This window comes from Schistocerca piceifrons, chromosome 2 (genome assembly GCF_021461385.2).
Source record: "Schistocerca piceifrons isolate TAMUIC-IGC-003096 chromosome 2, iqSchPice1.1, whole genome shotgun sequence".
Lineage (NCBI taxonomy): Eukaryota > Metazoa > Arthropoda > Insecta > Orthoptera > Acrididae > Schistocerca > Schistocerca piceifrons.
In genome coordinates this window covers 119815984-119835574 of record NC_060139.1, presented here as the reverse complement: position 1 = coordinate 119835574, position 19591 = coordinate 119815984, and the positions used below count along the sequence as shown (strand labels likewise).

Here is a 19591-nt window from a genome sequence, read left to right as displayed (position 1 = left end):
ACGTCAGTTGCAACTAACTCTTGGACGTTTGGATGAATGGGAACAGTGGTTTTAAGGTTTCCACCGAGAAGTTGGTGTATGTTCTTTTTAACTGTTCTCGTTCCATTTTAAACTTTCCTAAGTTGAGGATGAGAGACACTGTTCTTATTTTTAAAGTCACAGTGAGGTTTCTGGGCCTCATATTTGACTCTAAGCTTGTGTGGTCCTAAGGATCTGAAAAAACGGCCACTGAAGGCTTTAAGTATTTTAAAATGTCTTAGCCACATTTCATGGGGAGCAGACAGGACTGATCTGCTCTGGTTTTACAGGGCACTTGTCCGGTCTTGGCTTAATTATGGGTGCACAGTGTATGGTTCTGCGAGACTGTCTTATTTAAAGATGTTGGACGTGGTACACCTTGAAGGGTTTCGGTTGGCCGCTCGGGCATTCAGAACTAGTCCCATACCCAGCCTCTGTGGAGAGGCTGGTGGACTGCCACTTCACATCAGGCAATGGCTACTTGCGGTGCGCCAGACGTATAAAACAGTGTCCGCACCATACACACCCACCTACTGTACCATTGCTCGGCCTTCACTGGAAAGGCTTTTTCGTAACTGGCAACAAGCAATGATGCCCTTTGGGATTCCTGCACAGGATTGCCTTCTAGGGATGGGTGTGTCTGGTCTTCATGTTTTACATCGCGGTGGGAGCAGATTCCCACCTGGGCTTCTCCGGAGGCCCAGACTTATTTTAGACTTGACAAATTTTAAGAAAGATTGTACATCAAATTTTACATTCCAATCTCTGTTTTTAAACATTTTAGATGTGCATCATGGTTTCACAATAGTGTACACTGATGACTTGAAGCAAGGGAATTCCCTTGGCTGCTCTGTCATGTTCCTCGACCATGTCACCAGGATTCACCTTCCTGATAAGTATACCATTTTCTCAGCAGAGCTCCACACGGTCCTGAAGGCGCCGGAGCAGATGTGTCATATTTGTGGTTTCTCATTTCCTCTGATTTCTTTAGTGCTTTACAGTTGTTACAGAACCTGTACCCAGCTGAGGAGTTGGTCCAGCTGGTATATGGCCAATTGTAATTGCTCCAACGGCAGGGTAAGCAGGTGTCATTCTGCTGGGTGCCAGGTCATGTAGGGATATGGGGAAATGAACAGCCTAATTTGGCTGTCAAGGAGGTGTGCAGCGGACAGGATGTGACACAATATCCTATTCCCTTGCAGTCTTCGTTTCTGCTCTACACAGGAAGTACATGCAGTTGTGGGATGAGGAATGGCTGGCGGTGATGGCCAATAAGCTGTGGTTGGTGAAGTCAACAGCTTGCCAGTTGCTCAGGCGAGATGAAGCGACCTTCTTGCCTCTTCGAATTGGGCACTGTCCTCTCACAGGTAGCTTGTTACTACAGTGAGAGGATCCCCCATTCTGTGAAGCTTGTGGCATCTCTGTCCACCATTTTTTATATTGTGATACATTGGCAGAAGAAAATAGTGGTGGGGATCTGCCCTCTATTTCAGCTGATGGTGAGTTGAGTGTGACTAAGGTTTTAAAGTTTTTTGATGTGTCTGGACTCTGGTCTAAACTTTTAGTCTGGATGTTTTAGTGTTTTGCAGAGTGACTTTCTTCTCCTTTTTTTATTCTTGTGGTCAGCCAGCCACGTCCATTTGCGATATTGTTTAAGCTCCTTATATCACTATCTTCCTGTGTTGTTAATGTTTTATTGCTGATGCAATACTTTGTTTTGTGGCCCTGTGCGGGTACGCACATAGGTTTTCCAACAGCACTATGTTTTACCTGCTGTTTTATCTTACCGTTTTGTGTACTTCACAGACACACATCTCATTCTGTTTCCATGTGGGTGTTAAAGACCTTGCTTTCGTGCACCCATACAAACATGTCAGTGTCCGTGTACAATTTGAGGAAGGAGTCCACTGTCCTATGTCGCCTCTGCATTGGTTGTACCAGACTAACATATGCATAATGAGCCACCCCCACATTATAGTTGTGAAGCCTTACAGACAGTAGCTCGTATCCTGATGGAATGGCCCTTTCTTCTGGCCTTCTACGTTGACCATGGACTTCCGAATTCTTTGCCTACACTACCATTGGGTCAGCGGAGGGGTTTTCTATTTTAGATGTAACACTCAGGTGGGATGGCTGTGGGTGAGATGGCTCCCATCATAGGCAGAGCCCCAGGGTTACCCACCTGCTGCCTGACCAATTTGTCCCCTCTTATTTTTATTACTAATAGTTGAACTGTTGTTCATCACATTTTTAGCCTTCTCACTTTTACTGCTCTGAATCTGCCAGCTAGAAGACATTCTTTTCTATGTAACTGTTTTCGCTCATCATCAGCCTGGGGGTCAGATGCAGGGTGAGGTTTTTCTTGCCAGTGGATGACCTCTGAGTAACTCCTCATCTGCTCTGATCTAGGTACCGGTCTGATCTCTACACTTCTTCCTTTCTTCCTAAATTCCTTCTGAGCTCTTGGAGCAGTATTGCCTTCAATGCCTCTGTCTTACCACTCCTACATACTTTGATCATCAGAACATCCAGATGAGCTACTGAGGGACTGATGATCTTGCTGTTTAGTCCCTTAACCCAACCAACCAACCAACCAATGTATGTGACTGTGCTGAATGACCTCACCAAAAGTCATGTCTAAGTGTTGATTAGTGAGATCAGCATGAGTTTTAAAATTTAAGATCATTTCATTAGGTATGAAAGTGGTTGTCTCTTACTTGTGTACTGGTATAAGTCATCAGTCAGCAAGTCAAGTGTTTCCAAACTTTTAGTGCTGTTATCCATCCAATTCTTCTTTCATTGAGTAGAATTTTGTGTAAAGGCTATGATTGTATTTTGATGCAGAAATTTGTACATGAGCACGCATTGTGCACTGTACATTTTATTTAAACAGTGGCAAATCTAGGATGGAATGTAACAATATTATGAAAAGGAAAGTTGCTACCCACCATATAGTGGAGATGCTGAGTTGCAGAGAGGCACAACAAAAAGACTGTCTCAAATGTAACTTTTGGCCAATGAGGCCTTCTTCAGAATTAGATCACAAACACACACATACACACTCACGCAAATGCAGCTCTCTCACACATGCCTGCAGTTACAAGCAACTGAGACCACACTGCGAGCAGCGGCACCAGTGCATGATGGGAGTGGCGACTGGATGGTGGTAAGGAGGAGCCTGGGGTGGGGAAGGGGAGGGATAGTAGGGTAGGGGTGTCAGACAGTGACATATGGTTGGGGAGTGCGCAGGGACAAGATGAGAAGAGGGAAGGGCAGCTACGCGCAGTCAGGAGGTTTGAGGGAGGGCATCAGAGAGGTGGGGAGGTGTAGCAGAAAAGGAGAGGAGTAAAAAGACTTGGTGTGATGGAGGAATGAGGGCTATGTAGTGCTGGTATGGGAATAGAGGAGGAGCTGGACGGAAGAGGACAACGACTGTTCCTTTACCACATGGTGCCCTGCTTGTCACTATTGATGCCACCTCCCTTTACACAAACATCCCTAATGCCCATGGCGTTATCGCTGTTGAACACTGTCTTTCCCAACTCCTGACAGATTCCAAACCAACAATCTCATTCCTAGTCACCATGAGCAATTATATCCTCACCCACAATTACTTCTCCTCTGAAGGTATTACCTACAAACAAATCCATGGTACGATGATGGGCACCTGCGTGGCACGGCTGTGGATACCTGCATGGCACCATCCTATGCCAACCTCTTCATGGGCCAACTATAGGAATCCTTCCTAAACACCCAGAGTCCTAAACCCCTCACCTGATTCAGATTCATTGATGACACCTTTGTGATTTGGATCAAGGGTGAGGACATCCTATCCACATTCCTCCAGAATCTTAATAACTTCTCTCCCATTTACTTCACCTGGTCCTACTCAACCCAACAAGCCACCTTCCTAGAGGTTGACCTTCTAGTACCTCATGCCGCGGAAGTCGAACACGCGCCAGAACAAATGGACGTGGTCAGCCCATAGACGGCTCCGCGTCCGCGGCGGCTATTCCACGCAGCGGCTCTCGCGCAGCGAGGGCACCACCGCTACGCCACGTGCAGACAGCGGCCAATAGCCGCTCTCTCCGGTTTCGTATATAGGGACCCGCTCTGTCCTAGTCCAGCCAGTCTGGTACTCGCTCTGGATTGAGTTTCTATCTCGGCAGTACTGCGTTCTTGTCGTGGCTCGTTGTTGACTTTTGCCTGGCTCTGGTTCCGAGTGGATTTACTGTTGGTGTTTGGTGTTGTGGTTTCTACAAACCTCCGTTGTTTATCTCTTCCTTGGTGTGTCGGTCATAGTCTGTCGTGGTCGGTTGTCGTTGGTTGTCGTTGGTCTGTCGTCCGACTCGTCCTTGTGTTTACCCGGTGGTGCGTGCTACACTGCCGGTGGCTTCCCCGCCTGGCGGCTCCGATCCGCAGCCCATGGCGTTCCCGCAGTTGGTTGTGGTTACTACAGACCTCCACCTTAAAGGTGGCTATAACAGTACCTCCATCCATATCAAACCTGCTAACCACCTGCAATACCTCCACTTTGACAGCTGCCACCTATCCCGTACCAATAAGTCCCTTTCATACAGCCTAGCCACCCATGGTTGTCACACCTGCAATGATAAGCGATCCCTCTCAAAATATACAGAGGTTCTCACTGAAGCCTTCACAGACCGTAATTATCCTCTCAACTTTGTATGAAAACAAATCTCCCGTGTCTTATTTTTCCAGTCTCCCACCACCACACAAAGTCCCACCATCCAGCCACAGAGGAGCATTCCTGTCATAACTCAGTACCATCCAGGACTGGAGCAACTGAATTACATTCTCCGCCAAGGTTTCGACTACCTCTTGCCATGCCCTGAAATGAGAAATGTCCTGCCCACTATCCTTCCCTCCCCTCCCACAGTGGTATTCCATTGTCCACCAAACCTACACAATATACTCATCCATCCCTAAACATCCTCTGCTCCCAGTTCCTTGCCTCGTGGCTCATACCCCCGTAATAGACCTAGATGCAAGACCTGACATGTTCATCCTCCCACCAGTCCGGCCACAAACATCACCTATCCCATCAAAGGCAGGCTATTTGTGAAACCAGTCATGTGATCTACAAGCTAAGCAGCTAAGCTGCAACCACTGTGCTGCATTCTTTGTCGACATGACAATTAACAAGCCGTTTGTCCGCATGAATGGTCACCGACAAACTGTGGCCAAGAAACAAGTGGACCACCCTGTTGCTGAGCACGCTGCCAAATATGACATCCTTCATTTCAGTGACTGCTTCACAGCCTGTGCCACATGGATACTTCCCACTAGCACCATCTTTTCTGAGTTGTGTAGGTGGGAACTTTCCCTGCAATATTTCCTACATTCCCGTAACCCTCCTGGCCTCAACCTTCATTAGTCATTGTCTTCTCCCATGTAGCCCCTTCTCTGTTCCCATTCCATCACTACACAGCCCTCATTCCACCATCGCACCCAGTCTTTTTACTCCTCTCCTTTTCCAAACTCCCCCCACCTCCCCACCTCTCCACTGTTCTCCGTCTAACCTCCAGATGGCACATAGCTGCCCTGTCTTCTTTTATCCTTATGCGCTGCCCAACAGCACATCACTGTCCGCCACACCTACCCTACTATCCCTCCCCCTCCCCACACCAGCTGCAACTTACCGCCACCCAGTCATCAGTCCCATCATGCACTGGTGCTGCTGCTCGCAGTGTGGCCTCAGTTGCTTGAGACTCCCGTCAAGTGTGTGAGTTGTGTTTACATGAGAGTGTATTTGTGTGTTTGTTGTCTAATTTTGACAAATGCCTTACTAGCCGAGAGCTGTATTTGTGACAGTATTTTTGTTGTGCCTATCTGCTACTCAACAACTCTGCTCTGTGGTGATTAGCAACTTTCCTTTTCACAATACATTTTATTTGTCTACTTTAATATATTGATAAATATCCCTTTATGTACTTTATACTTATTTGTTCATTGTAATTTTATATAGACTCTGGTAAACTTTTTGGATACTTGAGTATGAATGTTGTAAGTGTTCCATGTGTGTATAATCTGGGTCCATCTTCACTTAGAACTCTGTCCTCCTAGCATCTCTGAAGCTGGGATAATGCTTACCAATGTACTATCTTTTATCTCCTGCTCTCTTTGATGCCATCCCTTGCATCTTTTGTCTTCCATCAAGGTCACAAGTGGACCCATCTCAGCTGGGGATTGAGCGATGTGTCCCTCCTTCCCAGCTGTTTCCAACCTACCCTTATTTCTTCCCTAATCAAGGAATATTCACATTTCAAAGATTAGATATAGTTTTTTTTGTACTTTTATGTATTTATATTGAAGATTTGAGTGTGTACATGTATTGCATGTTGGATGTATTTCTAAATGTAATTTACAGTTATATGTTACAGGTGCTGTTAAGCCAAGTTCATCGATTGCGTGCATTGGAACTTCTGGGTCGTTTTCTAGATCTTGGACCATGGGCTGTTAACTTAGCTCTGTCTGTTGGAATTTTTCCTTATGTACTGAAACTTCTTCAGAGTTCAGCACGAGAGTTACGTCCACTTTTGGTGTTCATATGGGCAAAAATACTAGCTGTTGACGGCGTAAGTTGGGTATTTTTCATAAACGTATTATTTCAGTCTGTCACCTGGTAAATATGTTGTCAGCTATATAACAGAGGATACAATACAGTGGTGATCCACTCTTGAATCATATTTAGAACAAGACAAAACAAAATTGATACACAACATTACTTCTTCAGTATGAGTCATCTGTTCCATTATTTTGCTATCAAAGAATATTTCATTCATAATAAGTCTCTGTTAACTTATTGTTGTTTCAGTCATGCCAAGCTGATCTGGTACGAGACAATGGTCACAAGTATTTCCTTTCTGTTCTGCAGGACACATCTATCCCTGTAAGTATGTCACCTCAGATAAAGCCATAAAATAAAACTCTTGCATATTACTCTAATAAAACAAAACATAAAAATAGTAGTAAAGATTTTGCATTGTGAATGTTTCATTCCTCACATATTGTATTCACATACCTTACTGTTAATACCCTAGAAACATATGCAACATGCAGTCACACCAAAACCCAAAAAAGTAAAAATGCCATAACTTAACACAGAAGTACTAGTAGCTTCCATGTAAAGTAAATTACAGTCAAATTTGTTCAGTTCTCTCTTCAGTGCAAATGGTATGTCAAAGTATTTGTCATTATGAGATAGATTAATAGAAAAATGGGAGCAATTCTCTTGTGGTGAGTAAACTGTTGTTACTGAAAGAGCCTGCTAAACACTCTGTGATGTGTGTGTGTGTGTGTGTGTGTGTGTGTGTGTGTGTGTGTGTGTGTGTGTCCATCTGCATTCGTACTCCATTCACAGCTGTGCTGTGCTGCGCTGAACTGTGCTGATCATATGGATTCTCCATTGCACTACATATTACAGTCTCTTTCACTTCCTTCCACATATTGTTCACAGAAAGAATGACTGGTTAAATTCCTCCATGCATACTGCATTTAGTGTGACTTGTCTTTGTGGTAATGCCTCTGTGCATGCTGGGTTTAATCTGATACTGTCTTTGTGGTGCCTTTGGGAACAATACCGAGGGAACTTTAGAATATTTCTAGATTTCTTACTTGATACTGGCTCCTGAAAAGTGATTTTTGCTGTATAGTTAACATATATCTTACAGTAACTGCCCATTAAGGGTTTCCAACATTCTTATGGCATTCTCTTGTATCAAACAGTGGAAGCTCCACGTAGAAATATCAACAATGTAGGCAAGGATAAATTAAATTGCAGACGGGCACAATTAAAAGACAGCCAAAGCTTTCAGTTATAGCCTTCATCAGCAAAACAGAAACACGCACCATTCATACACACATGCAGACAAGCACACATGATCACTATCTCTGGGAGTTCGGCCTGGAATGCCAGCATTCTGTCTTTTCCTGCACTCTCTCATGTGTCAAATCAGCCTCTGACCATTTATACTGCCTCCTTTGTATATGTTCAATATCCTTCATTTTTCATATTTGATATGGGTGCCAATCATGAGTGTTTTGTGAGCAGTCCCCTTTAAAGACTAATTATATTTACCCTGTAACCCACAAATGAACTAAAGTAGGTGAACTTACGATTGACAAAAAAATCTACTGACCAAGTGGTGACAAGAGAAAACACACATAAATATATTGAAATTTGCGAGCTTCTGGAGCCAGTTACTCCTTGTCCTGGCACAAGGATTGAAGGGAAGGGTAAAATTGATTGTTTTTGTTGATATATTAAAGTATGTGAACTGTTTTATCTGTGATTGAACCTTTGGTATCATTTCATATCATAACCCCAAAAATTGTTACACCCAAACATTTGCATCAGTTGACTGATCCCAGTTAGGACTCATTGGTGTTGTAGTCATAGGATACTTAGTTTCTGCATTTTGTGAATGACACATTTTTCCTTTCTGAACATCTAAAGCAAGTTGCTGAGTGTTGTACAGCACAGTTTTAGAGCCCATATCAAGATGTTTCTGGATATTTGTGCTGCTTTATTCAGATAGTATCTCATTATAGATAACTGTTTGCAGAATGTCTTATTAGTGATATTGTCTACCAGGTCACTAATTTAAGACATGAACAGCGAGCTTCCTAATAAACTTCCTGTGGCAACATCTATAATTGCTTGTACTTCTTTCTATGCCTTCCATCCAAGCTGTCATGCTGTGTCCTCCCTTCCAAGAAGTCGTTAATGCGCTCACAAATTCCATTTGATACCCAGATGGTATTGGTGTGAATCACACTTGTTGGAAGTCAAGAAATACTGCATCTGCCTGATTGCTTTTATACGCGGCTTTCAATATTTCATGTGAAAAAGTTGCAAATTAGGTTTTTGCATCACCAGTGTTTCAAAAATCCGTGCTGCTTGACGTGGACAAGGTCATTTTGTTTGGAGTAGCTCCTTAAGCTGAACTCGGAATATTTTCTAGGATTCTGCAACATGTGGTTACCAATGAGGTAGGACAGTTGTTCTGAGGATCTTCTGCTATCTTTCTTGCGTGACCTGTACTTTCTTCCAGCTGGTGGTGACAGTTTTTTGTTTGAAGGATCTAAAGAATATTATGTTTAACATGGGGGTGAATTGGCAATCAATTACATATAGAATCTGACAGGGAAACCATCAGACCTGAACCCTTATTTAATTTTAGAAATTTCAGTTGTGTCTCGATGCAACTGATACTAATATCTACATCACTAATAATTGTGAGAATTAAGCTAGGGATTTTCATTCTTTCTTTCTAAAGAAATATTGGAAAACAAAGCTTAGTATTTCCCTCTCACTTTGTTACCCTCAATTTCAGTTCATGTTGTATCCATGAGTGTTTGGACATTGACAATCACACCTCTGATAACCTTTTCATATGGCCAGAATTTCTTTGGGCTTTGTGAGAGAGCTTTCAACAAGATTCTGCTACGGTAGTAATTAAAAACTCACACACTGCTATCTAAACCGTCAAATGTGTTTCATTCAGCATCTCACTATCTATAGGCCTATACTTTGTTTTTCAGGACGTTTATAATTAAACTTTTGCTACTTAAGCCGGTGTAAATGGAAAACTATTTAGCATGTGGATACAAAACTTTATAGGAATGATATTCAGACTGTGCACTGTAGGATTTGCATTGTTAATGGTGTGTAATGTTATGACTTGCTGTTAGGTGCCAGTCTGGTACGATGACATAGGGTTGGAAAACAAGCATCAGTGTACTTGACAGTTGCAGACATGAATCAGGAAGAGGTGAGCAGGACTTTACTTGTAAAACTATTTTATCAAAACAACAGCAATAGTGCTGCTGCTTGTGGTGAGTATCAACACATTAAAGGAATATAAGGTGGTTCAGAAATTTGAATTAACTGGCAGTTTGGGAATTTGCTCCTGGGAGAGGCCGATAGCCAATTGCACCACAGATTGTTGAAGAAGTTACTGTTGCCATGGCTGACAGCGCACCACGTGAGCAGTCCACATGTGTCATGACAGCTGAACATTCTGTGGTCCACCATTGAAGAAGTGCACCAAACAATCTCTAGTGTAGTTAAAGGGCTGTCGCAAATGTAGATAGTCATCACATTGAGCAACATTTGTATCCTGGAACATAAACATGGTAAGCAATTAACAAATATTACTCTCTCATGTGCTCATTAAAATGTGTATTTTTCTATGGTTTACTCATTATTTCTACATCTACATGACTACTCTGCAATTCACATTTAAGTGCTTGGCAGAGGGTTCATCGAACCACAATCATACTATCTCTCTACCATTCCACTCCCTAACAGTGCACGGGAAAAACGAACACCTAAACCTTTCTGTTCGAGCTCTGATTTCTCTTATTTTATTTCGATGATCATTCATCCCTATGCAGGTTGGGCTCAACAAAATATTTTCGCATTCGGAAGAGAAAGTTGGTGACTGAAATTTCGTAAATAGATCTCGCCGCCCTCTTTGCTGTAATGACTTCCATCCCAATTCGCGTATCATATCTGCCACACTCTCTCCCGTATTACGCGATAATACAAAATGAGCTGCCCTTTTTTGCACCCTTTCGATGTCCTCCGTCAATCCCACCTGGTAAGGACCCCACACCGCGCAGCAATATTCTAACAGAGGACGAACGAATGTAGTGTAAGCTGTCTCTTTAGTGGACTTGTTGCATCTTCTAAGTGTCCTGCCAATGAAACGCAACCTTCGGCTCGCCTTCCCCACCATATTATCTATGTGGTCTTTCCAACTGAAGTTGTTCGTAATTTTAACACCCAGGTACTTAGTTGAATTGACAGCCTTGAGAATTGTAGTATTTATCGAGTAATTGAATTCCAACGGATTTCTTTTGGAACTCATGTGGATCACCTCACACTTTTCGTTATTTAGCATCAACTGCCACCTGCCACACCATACAGCAATCTTTTCTAAATCGCTTTGCAACTGATACTGGTCTTCGGATGACCTTACTAGACAGTAATTACAGCATCATCTGCGAACAACCTAAGAGAACTGCTCAGATTGTCACCCAGGTCATTTACATAGATCAGGAACAGCAGAGGTCCCAGGACGCTTCCCTGGGGAACACTTGATATCACTTCAGTTTTACTCGATGATTTGCCGTCTATTACTACGAACTGCGACCTTCCTGACAGGAAATCACGAATCCAGTCGCACAACTGAGACGATACCCCATAGGCCCGCAGCTTGATTAGAAGTCGCTTGTGAGGAATGGTGTCAAAAGCTTTCCGGAAATCTAGAAATACGGAATCAACTTGAGATCCCCTGTCGATAGCGGCCATTACTTTGTGCGAATAAAGAGCTAGCTGCGTTGCACAAGAACGATGTTTTCTGAAACCATGCTGATTACGTATCAATAGATCGTTCCCTTCGAGGTGATTCATAATGTTTGAATACAGTATATGCTCCAAAACCCTATTGCAAACCGACGTCAATGATATAGGTCTGTAGTTCGATGGATTACTCCTACTACCCTTCTTAAACACTGGTGCGACCTGCGCAATTTTCCAATCTGTAGGTGCAGATCTATCGGTGAGCGAGCGGTTGTGTATGATTGCTAAGTAGGGAGCTATTGTATCAGCGTAATCTGAAAGAAACCTAATCGGTATACAATCTGGACCTGAAGACTTGCCCGTATCAAGCAATTTGAGTTGCTTCGCAACCCCTAAGGTATCTACTTCTAAAAAACTCCTGCTAGCAGCTGTTCATGTTTCAAATTCTGGAATATTCCATTCGTCTTTCCTGGTGAAAGAATTTCGGAAAACTGCGTTCAATAACTCCGCTTTAGCGGCACAGTTGTCGGTAACAGTACCATCGGCATTGCACAGCGAAGGTATTGGCTGCGTCTTGCCGCTTGTGTACTTTACATATGACCAGAATTTCTTCAGATTTTCTACCAAATTTCGAGACAATGTTTCGTTGTGGATCCTATTAAAGGCATCTCGCATTGAAGTCCGTGCCAAATTTCGCGCGTCTGTAAATTTTAGCCAATCTTCGGGATTTCGCGTTCTTCTGAACTTCGCATGCTTTTTCCGTTGCCTCTGCAACAGCGTTCGGACCTGTTTTGTGTACCACGGGGGATCAGTTCCATCTCTTACCAATTTATGAGGTATGAATCTCTCAATTGCTGTTGCTACTATATCTTTGAATTTGAGCCACATCTCGTCTACATTTGCATAGTCAGTTCGGAAGGAATGGAGATTGTCTCTTAGGAAGGCTTCTAGTGACACTTTATCCGCATTTTTAACTAAAATTATTTTGCGTTTGTTTCTGGTGGATTTGGAAGAAACGGTATTGAGCCTAGCTCCAACGACCTTGTGATCACTAATCCCTGTATCAGTCATGATGCTCTCTATCAGCTCTGGATTGTTTGTGGCTAAGAGGTCAAGAGTGTTTTCGCAACCATTTACAATTCGCGTGGGTTCGTGGACTAACTGCTGGAAATAATTTTCAGAGAAAGCATTTAGGACAATCTCGGAAGATGTTTTCTGCCTACCACCGGTTTTGAACAAGTATTTTCGCCAACATATCGAGGGAAGATTGAAGTCCCCACCAACTGTAACCGTACGAGTGGGGTATTTATTTGTTACGAGACTCAAATTTTCTCTGAACTGTTCAGCAACTATATCATCGGAGTCTGGGGGTTGGTAGAAGGAGCCAATTATTAACTTAATTCGACTGTTAAGTATAACCTCCACCCATACCAATTCGCACGGAGTATCTACTTCTTCACTACAAGATAAACCACTACTGACAGAGACAAACACTCCACCACCAATTCTGCCTAATTTATCTTTCCTGAACACCGTCTGAGACTTCGTAAAAATTTCTGCAGACTGGCTTTAGCCAGCTTTCTGTACCTATAACGATTTCAGCTTCTGTGCTTTCTATTAGCACTTGAAGCTCAGGGACTTTCCCAGCACAACTGCAACAATTTACAACTACAATTCCGACTGTTCCTTGATCCAAGCACGTCCTGTATTTGCCATGCACCCTTTGAGATTGCAGCCCATCCCGTACTTTCCCGAGGCCTTCTAACCTAAAAAACCGCCCAGTCCACGCCACACAGCCTCCGCTACCCGTTTAGCCGCCAGCTGAGTGTAGTGAACTCCTGAGCTATTCAGCGGAACCCGAAACCCCACCACCCTATGGCGCAAGTCAAGGAATCTGCAGCCAACACGGTCGCAAAACCGTCTGAGCCTCTGATTCTCTGACTGAAAAGTTTATAAGAAAAACAATTACCTTGTCTTATCAGAAGCTTAAGGAAAGTTTAATTAAATTACATGTTCATATAATTATAAAAAGGGAAACAATTTAAGAGAATATATTTCTCTATCAGATTATGAATGGATGTGACTCGTACAAGAACTACAAGTTTTCAAAATATTAAAAGTTTGTTTAATTCAAAGATGGCAAATTCTTAAAGCTTAAGAATTTAAGCATTAAATAATCAGTTTGATAGACCTTTAGAGAGAAAAAATTTAACTCTGCTGATGCTCACCAATACAAATAAACAATATTCTGAAGCTGTTATCTTACATCATCCAAATGCAAAACCATATGGATAATAACTACTCACACACACACACACACACACACACACACACACACACACACACACACACACACACACACACACACACAATCTAAGTGCAACAAACAGAACTGATTTCTTTGAGGACGTCCATATTAAAACTGGTAACAATGTCCATGAGGCAGTTCTAGCAACAATGATTTCTCTTCCACATGTCCTTAAAAATGTTTCCACAAAGTTTCATTGTCCTATGATAACTCATTTTTCGTGAGGGCCTCTGAAGTAGTGGAAGTTTAATTATAACCAACCTGTGCATCCATTTTGCAGTAGTCGCTTCCCATCATGAATTGATCTGCTAGGTTCATATCTGTCGAGTGTTGGCCAGCTAATCTCATAAACATGAAACCACAGTTCCTTTGTAGGCACCTGCTTAGTGGTAAATGTTTTGAGTTTCTCTTTGTGATATGGCGAGACTTTTCCTTACCTAGATTACTGAACACACAGTGTTCCTACTTGTTTTAGCTGACCTTTGTTGTTTGTAATCATTGTTGCTAGAACTGCCTCATGGACATTGTTACCAGTTTTAATATGGACGTCCTCAAAGAAATCAGTTCTGTTTGTTGCACTTAGATTGTGTGTGTGTGTGTGTGTGTGTGTGTGTGTGTGTGTGTGTGTGTGTGTGGAGTAGTTATTATCCATATGGTTTTGCATTTGGATGATGTAAGATAACAGCTTCAGAATATTGTTTATTTGTATTGGTGAGCATCAGCAGAGTTAAATTTTTTCTCTCTAAAGGTCTATCAAACTGATTATTTAATGCTTAAATTCTTAAGCTTTAAGACTTTGCCATCTTTGAATTAAACAAACTTTTAATATTTTGAAAACTTGTAGTTCTTGTACGAGTCAGATCCATTCATATTCTGATAGAGAAATATATTCTCTTAAATTGTTTCCCTTTCTGTAATTATATGAACGTGTAATTTAGTTAAACTTTCCTTAAGCTTCTGATAAGACAAGGTATTTGTTTTTCTTATAAACTTTTCAGTCAGTATAGTTTAATCTTTACACACTTCCCAGAAAATGTTTATTTCTGCTACTCATAATTATCATCATAATCAAAAATCACAATTAACAGAAGTTTTGTTTAATCACAATTACATCATCTTCCTAGACAGACGATTTTTCTTTACAAGAAAACTGAATGTATCCAACGCCAAATTTAAACACGGTTTCATTTTTTACTTTTTACAATTAAAATAATAAATGACAAAGAAATTGTGAACAAAATTGTGATATCTTACAGTTGTGACTGGCTGATGGCTTACAGTGTGTCTCTTCATGTTATCCAAAGATGGAGAGACTTATCACAAATTTCGGCTGCTCTAAGTGTATGACGAATTACTGTTCTTCTTGTGATCGGTGTATCCAGTGGGTGATTAACAGTTCCCAACAGTTAGAAGGACCAGGAGCCATCGCTGAAATAGACATGTTGGAATTTGGGAAAAGGAATCATAGCACGGGCAGCAGGATCATTGGACAGTGGGTGTGTGGTAGAATTCAGAGATTTTTGAAAAAAGTCTTTTTTTGAACCTATTGAATTCCAGTCCAAGGAAGTCATGAGAATAAAAACCAAAGGAAAGCTCATTCTGGGATGACAATCATTAGTAGCTGCTTTAAGTCATACAAAATACTAAGTACTGAAGATTTTCAACACCTCGAAGTGCACCATACTGCGAACTTCATAGGTCCAACACATTGTTCTGATCACACACAGAACAGGGAGAGATAGTGCTGAAATGTCAGAAGTGCCATCCCACAATACAGCAGAAAGTCTGATCATTTCATGGGTTACATAGCCAAGTACATGTTCTGTTGATCACTTCACTCAAAAGAAATATTACATTACTTTTTTGTTTGGGGGAAAACTTTATTTGTCCATTGTAACTATGATACAATAGTTTTTTTGAAGAATGCTGCAAATACGTCTAGTGACTAAAATTCTGCACCTTTCAGGGGAAATGCAAATTCGGATTTCTCACCATTAAAAGTATGTGGAAGCATCACTTTGCTTTTTACAATACTGTTTGTATATTACTTTGGGACATTAATCATTCCTATTTTATTCGTACTTAGTGCTTAATGTCTTTTTTCACAGCATTTGTGTGTTCATATAATGAAGATATGATGTTGCGATTGGCTGACTAGATCTCACGTGCTGTACCCTAATTGTCTAACAAAAGCAAATAGGGGGACACAGTCTCATTTCTAGTGCATGTGAAACTAATGTGCCGGATTATGTGAATTTCTTATGTACTCTTGCTTATTACAAATTAAATGAGGTACCACATTAAAGATCACTCCAAAACATGATGTTTTTGGTACAGTCTATTTTTGTAAAAAGACAGCAAGTGTAGTACACGTATAAAGTAACATAACCAAATGTTTCAATGTAAACAGTTAAACTCTTTCTGTGCCAAATACATTGTAATGATTATAAGTTACAAATGATGTAATACTTCCTCCATCACTTTTAGGTTATATAAAACTTTCACAGTCATCTGCCTATATATAAGTTTCACACCTCAGTTTTACGCAAACAGCATTGGCCACGACTTACATTCACAAATTCAGTTGATTATCTAGTTGTTTTGCATGGCTGCAGTCTGTGTGTTGGTTCGGCTGTCCTCTCAGTTGTGTGCCATCAAACATGCACCCTTGCATTTTCAAAGCTTCAGTGAAGTCCCTCCGCACACTGCAAGATGTGTTGCTGATGATTTTAGGAGTGCTCTAATGCTCCAACACTCTCCTCATTCCCACCAGCAGTGTCCATCTCTGCAAATTAATCAAATCATCATCTTCTTCTTCTCCTCCTTGGATACAGCTTCTTCTTCTTCTTCTTCTTCTTCTTCTTGGATAGTATGGATAATGTTTTATTCTTTTATTATTTATTATTTTATGTTGTCCAATTCTGGATGTTTGCACATGTTCTGTATCTCACTAGCCACAATGTCATAATATACCCCGATTTATGTGTCTGTGGTAATATGCATATGCATAATATTTCTTCTGTGTATATGTTTAATTTGAAATTTGTCTAGCAAACAATGAAAAGTCCAGATTTTGATACCAATATTATTATTATTTAAAGGATATATTGCTACTCACTGTAAAGATGGCACACTGAGTTGCAGACAGGCAGCTTTTGGCTGAAGCTTTTTTTCAGGAAAGAAAACACACACACACGCGCACACACACACACACACACACACACACACACACACACACACAAACACAAACACACACACGCACACGCAAGCAAGCACACTTTATGCACATATGACCTCTGCTTATGGCAGCTTTAGTGGGGACGCAACTGTTATATTGAATGAAAGCTTCATTCTGGGAGAAGTGTACTGTTTGGTGGAGAATGGAGGGACTAGATGGTGGCATAACAAGGCTGCCAGGCTTAGCATTGGAAGGCCGTGGTGGAGGGAGGAATAAGGAGCAGAAAAGAAGAGGAGCAGAGAAGGTGAAAAGAAGAGTGGGTGCATTAGCAAAAAGAGGTACATAATGAGGATGAGGGCGTATGAATAAGGAGCAGACAATATTACAGAGTGGTCAGAATCTACTGAATGGAAGGGATGGGAACAGTTGATTACTGTAGCTTGAGACCGGGGTGATTTTGGGAGCAGAGAATGTTTGTAAGGATAACTCCCGTCTGCACAGTTAAGAAAAGCTGGTGGTGGAAGGAATGATCCAGATGGCTTGGGTTGAAGTCAAGCATGTTGTGACACGTAATAGTTATTTTTGCTCTTGGCTACAGTTTGGTGGTGCCAAGTCATCTTGGTGGACAGCTGGATGGTAGTCACATCAGTACAAAAATCTAAAAAAAGTCATATACCAGCTGTGCAATGATTGCACAGCTTTTTGTATTGGTATGACTGCCAACGAATTGTCACCCAGTATGAATGGCCACTGACAAACTATGGCCAAGAGCAAAGTAGACTACCCTGCTACAATATGTAGCAGCTTTTATGAACTATGGTGATGACAGTTATCCACACAACACATTTTCTGCTCATAAAATTATCCTGGCCTCAACCTACAGTAACCTGCTGTTCCCACACCGTCTGCCCAACAGTTTCCGCCCCCTCTGTCTTGTCACCCCCTTCCTATTCACGTATCCTCACCCTCGTTGTGCACCATTCTCTGCTAGTGCACCCACTGATTATTTTCGCTTCTCTGCTCCTCATCCCCCCCCCCCCTCCCCTTCTTTCCCTCCCCCACAGTCTCATGACGCTGTGCCTGGCAACCTGGTCTTGCTGCCATCTAGTCCCTGCATGCTTCGCCAGACATTTCTCTCCTTTACACTCCCCCCCCCCACCCCCCACCCCCACCCCATCCGTACCCTGCTATTCCTCCCCCCTTTCTCCACCCAACTGCGGAATGCTGCATTAGTTCAGTGTGACAGTTGCATTCCGGCCACAGCTGCCGGAGATAGCGGTCATGTGTGTATGAGGTGTGCTTGCTTGTACGAAGAGTGAATATATATATATATGTGTGTGTGTGTGTGTGTGTGTGTGTGTGTGTGTGTTTTCTTCTCTGAAGAAGGTGTTGGATGAAACTTCAAAGTGTAACAGTCTTTTAATTGTGCCTGTCTGCATCTCAATGCGTCATCTTCATGGTAAGTAGCAATAGACCCTTTTCATAAATTTGTCTATCAGTGTGATTTCACTTTGTGTGCAGGTTGTTTCAGGAATACTTTAGAGTTAATATTCAGATAGTTTTTGCATTTGGATTATGTAAGATAGCAGACTCAGAATATTGTGTATTTGTGTTGCTGTTGCGTCAGGCAGAGGTGATTAACACTTTGGCAGGATCACTTGCATTGCTCTTAGTATTTAGACTAGTGAATTTTAAGCAGATCAGAGTTATTTTGTGGAGTATGTCTCCAATATGAGCAGTTTCGACAGTAGTATCCTTTTCAAGACCAGATTTGTTACAGTATCTTTCTTATCATAAATATTAATTAATTCTGTTGTAACTTTACTTTGATGAAGCATAGAAATATCAGAGATCATATTATCTTTACCTTTTCTGTAGATACCACTTCTCTTTCCAAAGTATCCTGTCTTGGATTCAAATATAAAGTGTAGCATAATTGGTTGTAAAAGCTTCTGAATGCTCTTCTAAGCTCATACAAGTATATACAAGTGTGGACAAACGCAAACTAAGAGAATGATGCATGATTTTTCATAGTTTTCTTTTTTTTTTTTTTTTTTTACATAAATTAAAATAATAATCAGTAGAGGGAAAATGAACTGAATGGCAGTATCTTCTTATAGTCACTGGCTGTTGGTGAACATTGTCACTCTGCCTGTTAGCTGTGGTCTATTTTCAGTGAAGTATGCTCAGCTGTGTTGCTCTCTCCCCCGCTTGTTCAACATGAAGCGTGAAAAAATACACACTCTGTAATTATGCCACAAAATCATGACAGGAAAAGAAACACTTTAATTAGAATTTAAAATAAGTAAGTATTCTTACTTCATTTGGGCAACAAAGGCAGCAGTGTGCACAAAAATTGTCACGCAGCTCTTACAAAACTGGACTTAACCGAGTTGATTGCTTAATGAGTTAAGTCCCCTTCCACAGTAACAATGTGATTGGAGAATATAAGTATTAGCCAATTAAGGGTTCTCTTGATGTTTTTGCTTACATTTGGTGGTGAGAAGTCTGACAGTTGATAGAAAGACCCATCTGAATGCTTTTGCCATCCCTTGATACTGAGTATTGCCCAAACAGTATCACATTCAGCTTTAATTGCTATCTCGGTGGATTTTAGTTTTTGTCTAATGCGAAAAATTGCTTCAGTTTCCCATTACTCTGTCTTCTCTGTATACAGTTAGTATATAACCAAATAGTTTCACTGTTGTCTGTTTCGGGCATTAGACAGCTTTTCAGGGCTGCACCAAACTCTGGT

At 41.6% G+C, this 19591-nt stretch overlaps 1 protein-coding gene across 2 annotated transcripts in view; it reads left to right on the top strand.

Moving 5' to 3' along the window:
- LOC124777960 (regulatory-associated protein of mTOR) overlaps positions 1–19591 on the top strand; it is a 325695-nt gene that overhangs the window by 145523 nt on the left and 160581 nt on the right. For both annotated transcript variants that reach the window (XM_047253519.1, XM_047253520.1), the window contains 2 exons: positions 6423–6617; positions 6857–6931. In XM_047253519.1, the coding sequence (XP_047109475.1) occupies positions 6423–6617; positions 6857–6931 (270 nt within the window). The remainder of the gene's footprint in view (positions 1–6422; positions 6618–6856; positions 6932–19591) is intronic.